Source organism: Anser anser (genome assembly GCF_964211835.1).
Source record: "Anser anser genome assembly, contig: HAP1_SCAFFOLD_32, whole genome shotgun sequence".
Lineage (NCBI taxonomy): Eukaryota > Metazoa > Chordata > Aves > Anseriformes > Anatidae > Anser > Anser anser.
This window is the reverse complement of record NW_028154148.1, coordinates 3461003-3469331: the sequence shown is the minus strand read 5'-3', so window position 1 is coordinate 3469331 and position 8329 is coordinate 3461003. Positions and strand designations below refer to the sequence as shown.

Genomic DNA, 8329 nt, shown 5'->3' with positions numbered 1-8329 from the left:
ACTGGGTAGCCAACTCTGGCAGTGTGAAGGAAGTCTCTCTTCTTCCCTATAAGCCTGTGTCTCGTCTAGAGAGAAACTTTCTCAAGAGGTCCAAGAACTACAAGAGAATACATTTTCCTCTGCACCTGCACGAACCAATAGCTCAGCTATCAGAAGTAAGCATCCCTCTGCTTGAGAAAGGTGATCTACTGGGTGCAGACCAGTTTCCATCCTGTGGTTTTGACTGTGTGACCATGGAAAGGCCATGAGAAAATGGGATGGAAAAATAGACCTCGACCCTAGAGGCAAGGATACGTGAAGGGCAAGGAAAAACATTGGCAAAAAGGGGTTCTTCTGAGAAAATTGCTGTTCCAGTATTTCTGGAATTACAGGGGGATCCCAACAGTTAACTCTATTGGAGGCTGAAGTGAGTCTAATGGGAAAGAGTGGTAAATGCTCTGCATTGAGACTGGCCCAGGAGCTCCCTGCTTCCTTGGCATAGACTACTTCAGGAGAGGGTACTTCAAAGATCCAAAGGTCTACCTTTAGACTGCTGTCTACCTTGCCCAGTCTCTCACAGGACCCTTCTGCTGTGCAGGTGCTGATGGCCAATGGGCAGCAGGTGCCAATCGCTACCACAACAGCGCACCTGAGGCAGTACTGCACTCACAGAGACTCCCTGATTCCCATGCATGAGCTGGTTCATTGACTGCAGAGCCAAGGAGTGATCAGCAACACTTGCTCACCCTTTAGGAGTCCCATATGGACAGTGCAAAATTCTAATGGTGAGTGGAAGAGAACGGTGGACTTCTGTGCCTGACTGAAGTCACACCACCGCTGAGTGCTGCTGTGCTGGGCATGCTAGAACTTCATTCAGTACGAACTGCAGTCAAAGGCAGCCAAGCGCTATGCCACAATTAATACTGCTAATGCATTTTTCTGCATCCCTTTGGCAGCAGTGTGAAGGCCGCACTTTGCTTTCAGTTGGAGGGGTTTCCTGTCCACATGGAATCGACTGCACCAGGGGTAGAAACACAGCCCTACCATTTACAATGGGCTGATCCAGACTGCCCTGGAACACAGGGAAGCTCCTGAACACCTCCAGTACATTGATGTCATCATCACATGGGGCAACACAGCTCAAGAATTATTTGAGAAAGGGAAGCAAATAGCCTTAATAGCACAAATCACACTTCTAAAACCAGCCTCTCCCCTGTTCAGAGAGGAGCAGTCGGTGATGACTTCGGTCTGCTTCAGACACCACAGCCCAGCAGAGACCCTGCTGCCTTCGGGAGCTGTCAGCCCTGAGGCCTTGGGGACACCTCGAGGGAGCCCAATGACACAGAGCAAGCAATGCCATGGTCGGGTGCTATGCTGCTGAGCTGGGCTGGGCTCCTGGGCCCAATGGGGAGCTCGTAGCAAGCGGGCAGAGCTGCAGAGAGACAGCTCTGCCCAGGAGCAGCTCCTGTGCACAGCGCAGCAGGGCTGGGGGCTCTGACCGCAGCTGGCACGGGGACAGGAGAGAAGGAGAGAGGGCTTGGAGGCAGTGAGGAGCACAGCAACAGAGGGCAGCGTGTGGCAGGACAGATCTGCAGGCTCTTGGCACCGTGAGGCTCTGGCAGCAGGGCCATGCAGGTGGGGTTGCCAGAGGGGTCTTCTACAGCTGGCACATCCGATGGCTGATAGCAGCTGTCGGGATGGGTCTCTGTTTCTCCAGCGAGGAGTAGAAAATGCTGTAGAGAATGGCATTTATGATTGCATTTTTGAAGAGAAAGACCAAGGCAGTTGATACCTGAGAGGCAAGACTTTGTCTGTAGCCTGTGCTTGAAGAATCCTGCAGTGGAGGGGAGGCAGGTTTCATGGTAATGAGATATCAGGATTGTATTGGAGATTAAGACCTGTGGAGCATTGCAGTGAGGGACCAATATGTCATCAGTGAACTTCATAAAGTCCCTTCCCACACCTCAGCCCACAGACTGCATCAACACCGTCATTGTGGTCCTCTCAGGCTTTATCCTAGCTGATCTTTGGGAGCTACAAACCCTCCGATGCCCAGTGCCATGTCTTTGGGAGGTGTCTGCGGGCTTGAGGTGAGCACAGATCGTTTGCAATGAGCAGGAGCTGCCGCCTCTGCAGGCAGAGCTGCAGCACAGGAGGGTGTGCTGAGTGTCCGTCTGTCCCTCCCTGGCCTTGCCTCCCCTGGCAGCAGCACGCTGCCATTCCTGCTGGCTTCTCCACCTGGCCGTGCTGCTGCTGCTCTTGTTCCCAGGCTGCCTGGGGATGGGGGTTTCACGTGCCCATGGAGTGAGCCCTCGGGGTGCCTGGGGGAAGGGGAGTACGGGGACAGGGTGAGGGGTCTGGAGATGGGCACTTGGAGCCTGGATTCCTCTGCTCTCAGAAGTGGCCTTGTTCTTTTCAGCCAAAGATGTGAGTAGAATTTTCCTGCAGTTCTCACAGGACGGCTGGGACCAGACTTGATGGACAGACTGGCTGTCCTCCTTGAAGGACAATCTGCACTAAAGTGATGATGATCCTGATTTCTCTGATGATGATCCACAAGGATTCACTTCTTCAGTTCCAGCAGAAATACCAGGATTTCTGGCTTAGAATATGTTCTGAGGAGTGGTGGGGCAGCTAGAACATATATTTATATGTTCATATTTATATTTATATTTTATATTTATATTTATATTTTATATGTTCATATTAATAAATAAATAAACAAATTAATTAATTAATTAATAAGCCACCAGAGCTCTGCTCTGCAGTTTGGTGAACTAGGAGCAAAACTGGGGAAAAAAACTCATTTGATATCAGAAGGGAAGTGAATCTGACATTCCCTCATGTTCCTCTTCACCTCTTGCTGTAGGAGAGGACTGACTCCTGCATTATCCATAGCAGAGCCCCCAGTTCTGACAGACACTCCCAGGCAGAATGAATCAGGATGCATGAAAGGAATCTGCCAAATGTCAGCCAGAAAGTGGACAATTTATCTGGTGATTTTAAAGGAGAACAGGAATTAGTTTTCTTCTGATAAATTTCTTGCTCTTTATTGCCCTCATGCTCTTTTTTTGCAGGACCACCTCCCAGAAAAGCAGATGCCCAACAGAAGCTGCATCAGTGAGTTCCTCCTGCTGGCATTCGCAGACACACGGGAGCTGCAGCTCCTGCACTTCGCGCTCTTCCTGGGCATCTACCTGGCTGCCCTCCTGGGCAACGGCCTCATCCTCACCGCCGTAGCCTGCGACCACCGCCTCCACACCCCCATGTACTTCTTCCTCCTCAACCTCGCCCTCCTCGACCTGGGCTGCATCTCCACCACTCTGCCCAAAGCCATGGCCAATGCCCTCTGGGACACCAGGGCCATCTCCTATCAGGGATGTGCTGCCCAGGTCTTTCTATTTGTCTTCTTGATTGCGTCAGAATTTTATGTTCTCGCGGTCATGTCCTATGACCGCTACGTGGCCATCTGCAAGCCCCTGCACTACAGGAGCCTCGTGGGCAGCAGAGCTTGTGCCCAGATGGCAGCAGCTGCCTGGGGCAGTGGCTTTCTCCATGCTGTCCTGCACACGGCCACTACATTTTCCCTGCCCCTCTGCCAAGGTAATGAGCTTGATCAGTTCTTCTGTGAAATCCCTCAAATCCTCAAGCTCTCCTGTTCCGAGTCATTCCTCAGGGAGGTTGGGCTTAATGTAGCTAGTGTCTGTTTAGCATTTGGTTGTTTTGTTTTTATTGTGCTGTCCTATATGCAGATTTTCAGGGCCGTGCTGAAGATCCCCTCTGAGCAGGGCCGGCACAAAGCCTTTTCCACATGCCTCCCTCACCTGGCCGTGGTCTCCCTATTTATCAGTACTGGCATGTTTGCCTACCTGAAGCCCCCCACCACGTCCTCCACATCCCTGGACCTGGTTGTGGCAGTTCTGTACTCGGTGGTTCCTGCTGCCATGAACCCCCTCATCTACAGCATGAGAAACAAGGAGCTCGAGGACGCATTGAGGAAACTCTTTGGATACATTTCTTCATCATTAATAATGGGCGCAAAGTCCTAACAGGACACTTTATTTATTTTTTTTTTCTTTTCTGAATAAGTGTTAGAACAGCCTTACTTTACTTACTTACTTACTTACTTTACTGTTTTCTGAACCTTGTGATTTTCATTCAGTAATGATCTATTTAGTATCCTGTGTGTTTATCATTGTATTTTAGTTTTGAACCAAGTATCTCATGTACTTGTGGAAGTGGGATTCCCGTTTAGATAAAGACAAAAAAGAGTCGAGCAGAAATTCATTGGTCTCACCTTCCATCCCTTCCCATCTTTTCTGGAGGTGGGGGAGCAGCCCCAGCACGCAGGAGGGGCTCAGGGCCCAGAGCCCAGCTGCCACAGGGAGGAGCAGCCCCGCTGGCCCTCGCGGCTGCCCCTCACTGCCCGCTGGGCTCTGCCTCTCTGCTGCCTTCGGGTCGGGGCTGCTGCTTCCCTGGAGCCATGGCCATGGCCAGCAGCAGGACGTGGCCTTTCCACTGCTGCTCTCTTCTGGCTTCCACATTGTGCTTCTTGTATTTGGATAAGCCCTGAGATCTCATGTATGTTGGTGACAGTCCTCTTATCTCTACACTGGCATCTCTTCAATGTCTCTGCACGCCTCTTGCAAACCTGGTTTCAGGAATACACCCAAGGAGCTGCTTCCTGAACAGACCTCTTGCTTTTCTGGGCCTCACAATGGATCAGAACCCCAGAGTGATCGGTGAAGGACCAAGGGCTGGACTGCGAGCTGCCTTCTTGCTTGCCTATGGCCCAGCAAACAACAACTGGCCCTTGAATTATTTGCTTGGGACTGTCCCACTTGTGCTGGGGCTGATGGCAAATGACATCTTGGAGAGGAATCTGGATGTGCCAAGAGATGTCAGTTGATCTCCAGGGACAGTGTGCAAGCATGGGTTGGCAGTGAGTTCCTCATCTAATGACTGATGATACAAGTTAGAGCATTTCGTTACAAGGAAAAGCTGAACATGAGGAGCCGATGGGTTAAGGAGGGCTCTGCCATGCCCGCAGGGGTTGTGAGGAGCCAGCAGGCAAAGTTACCCAAGAGTCAACCGTGGCTCAGGACAGCTTCTTTGAAAGCTCATGAGCTGGATCTAGTACAGCACTTGCCTGCCCGTTCAGCTCTTAGAGACCCCCCAGGGCCCTGCAAAGCACTGCCCTCTGCTACTGAGACACCAGGGCAGATGGAAAGGGGCTCAGCAGCAGAGAGCCCCACTGACTTGGGTCTGCTGCCCACCCTGAGCAGCACGGGCATAGGGGAATCCCCTGGGGGTCCCAGGGCAACACAGACCCCTGGCTCTGCAGAGCAGCACCGCCAGCTCGGGGCTCTGTGGGGAGCACGGGGAGGGAAGCACCAACGGGCGGCCAGGCCAGCACGGACACACTGCCCTGGGCAAGGCTCTCTGGGAGCAGGGATGGCCCTGGGGAAGAGCAGGGCAGCATTTCTGGGCCTGCACAGATGCGTAAAGGAGAAAGGGAAAGCTCTTTGTGCAGACACCTGAATGGGGCAGGCTGCTCTGTGCCTGGGCCAGGCCTCTTGTGCTGGCCTGGGGAGCGGGGCTGGCCCTGCGGGGCACAGGCACTCTGTGCTGGGGATGTCCCAGGCAGGAGAGCAGGGCTCCTGCAGCTTCCCGGCCCTCCATCTCCTGAGCCGTGGCTGGCCCCAGCGTGGGGGCTGCTGGGGAGGCCCAGAGCCGCCTTTGTGCCAGCAGCTGCGGTGCCTTGCGAGGGGCTGGGGCTGTGCTGGCCGTGCCCAGAGCCCTGCAGCAGCCTGCGGTGGGCACTGGCCTGGGGCCAGCCCAGCCTGGGCTGCTGGGCTGGGGAGAGGTCCGGGAGGTGGGGAGAGGTGGGCAGGGGCTGGGCTGGGCTGGGCAGTGCCCGGCAGAGGGCACCAGCAGCGTCAGGGAGCGGTGGCAGCATGCAGGGGAGGGCTCCCAGCAGGGCTTGGTGCTGCAGAGCCAGGGCTGGGGAAGGGAGCCCCGAGCTGCAGGGGCAGGGGACACGAGGCCGCTCGGGGCCCTTGCTGGCCTGGGCAGAGCAGGAAGGGGGCCCAGGGCATTCGTCCCCTCACCGCAGCCTGCCACGACCTGCACGGTGCTCACGGAGCATCCAGGGCCAGGCTCTGCCCCATGGTGCGCAGGGAGAGGGCAAAGCCTCTCTGAAGAAGAGGCTGAAACCGAAAAAGGTCCCTCCGCTGCCCCGTGGTGTGACAGGGCCAGGGTGGGACACGTTACCTTTATTTGATGTAGTTCTTGTGTAATTTGCATTGGTGATGGCACAAAAAGACAGCTCCTTCACCAGTGATGTACATCCTTCTTCATGTTAGGACACAACTCAACATCCTTCACTCTGCTTTATCTCACAGATGAACTGGATTAGGTCTCCTTGATTACTCTGAGGCACAGTGCAGTGCTTTTTTGCCTTCTGACACTCCAGCACAATGCCTATGCCTTTCCCTTACTCTGCACATAGACCTGACAGGTCATTTCACTTTTTTCGCTTTCATATGCCTAGTTGGAAGGGGATGATTCCCCAAAGTGGGGCAAGCTGATGGGTTCTGCCTCAGCAATTTGAAGCACGGTATACTTGAGTTTTTCAGCCTGAGTTTGCTAGAGATGACCCAGGAAGGGAAACGGATGTTCAAGTGTCTCATAGGAATAAGGAAGAGTATCATGGGATTCCAATGGCCATTTCAAATCTAGGTCTATCCCAGGAACCCACTGAAGAAGGGGTTTGTCTTTGAAGGGGTTTTCTGTGCTGGGCTGGGCTGCAGTTACAGGACAAAGACCATTGCTGGCAGTGGAGGTGCCCTGGGAACTCCACCTGGCTCCACCTGACTTTCCCAAAGGGCTCCGGTCTCCTGCAGGTCTTTTCTGACATCTGCTGGTCCAGGGAAGTGCCTCAAACACAAGGGGGCGTCAGGACGTTTTCCATGGTTATGCTTATGGTCAGACAGCAAAGCTCTGCCCCAATACCCTGTAACTTTTTTTAGCACTTAACTAATACAGCAACCACTCATCAGCTCAAATGATTCAACTCCTTCCGTTAATTGTTTCACATGAAGTATAATTTCTATGATGAAGAAATGTGAATTTCCATGACCTATATTAATCGCAGGAGAGGAAATACTGGTGTTCACCTGTACTTGCGTTGTCATCACTTTGTCTATCATGGTGTGCTCCCTCATCTTCAAGGCAGAAAAAGCGTCTTCATTACACAGACCCTGCTGAATGTCCCCTTTCCAGGTGCCTGTCTGGTCCCATGCACTTCCCATGGTTCTCCTGCTTTGCCCTCCCCTTACTCTTTGATCATTCAGACCGCTCTCACCAACCCAGTTGCTGCTTTGAGTGTCAGTGAGTTCCAGCTCGCCCATGTCTCAGCAGTCTGTCTAACGGTTTCCTTAGCAAGAAACCCATTGTTTCTCATTGACTTAGTATGATATGGATTAATATTAACACTATGATTTTAAATTTCCTATTAATCAGTGTAAAATACATCATGTACAGTCATCCTTATTGGAAGATAAACATCACTGGAGGCAACAAAATGAGGAACTTGAGCTTTGATTTCTGGAAAATTGCAGCATTAGAGTAGTGAATTCCTGTCAGGGTGTGGAGCAGCATTTAGGTTTAGGGATTAAGGTTACTAGTTAAAATAGGGGCACGGCTTTACGTGACTGTTTAAGTCAGTGTTACGGCAGAATGAACATTACATGAACCCTCTTTCCTCTTCAAAATTGTTAATTTCTTCTTGTCAAGCCCCTGTTCCCTCCTCAAATCTCACACCTCTCCTGGCCAGGCTTCTGCTGACCTCCCCATATCAGTTGTCTTCTAAGGGGCAGCTATCTGATGGCACTCGTGATCTCACAGTTCATGATCTCTGTCTCACCTCTGTTGGCTCTTCCATTCCTGAGACAGAAGTGGCGTTGTAGTCAGGAGGGCAAAGGGCACAAAGGTCTGTAGGAGCACCCTGCACAAGGTGCCCAGCAGCTCTGCACCACCGCCACAGTGAGCTTCCTGCTTACGTGTTTTGGTTCGGGAATGGCTTCTGTGGATCCAGGGTAATGTTTCCCAGGCCATCGTGCAGGCCTCAGATGCCCCCCATGGCATCTGGGAGGCAGTGGCCACCTCTGCGTAGAAAGCTGCAAGCAGCCCTGAGGGATGACTTCAGGCAAAAGTTGGACTCTCTGACATGACAGCCAGAGGAGCTGCTCTGCAGAGCAAGGGGTCGTGCAGAGGGAGGGCTGTGCTGGGCAGGCGGGGAGGCAGACCCACCTCATGGTCTTTAGCGATATGGTTTTGTGATGACATT

The 8329-nt window shown here is 52.7% G+C and overlaps 1 protein-coding gene across 1 annotated transcript; it reads left to right on the top strand.

The window, feature by feature from the left end:
* Positions 1–1018: 1018 nt before the first annotated feature.
* On the top strand, positions 1019–7345 carry LOC310890561 (olfactory receptor 14C36-like). Its single transcript, XM_083852885.1, has one exon. It carries the CDS (start codon positions 3078–3080, stop codon positions 4026–4028), a length of 951 nt encoding a protein of 316 aa, XP_083709011.1. The 5' UTR covers positions 1019–3077; the 3' UTR covers positions 4029–7345.
* Positions 7346–8329: the final 984 nt, after the last annotated feature.

Excerpts from the sequence above, each read along its gene's own strand:
- LOC310890561 (XM_083852885.1), top strand. The coding sequence starts at position 3,078 with ATGCCCAACAGAAGCTGCATCAGTGAGTTCCTCCTGCTGGCATTCGCA.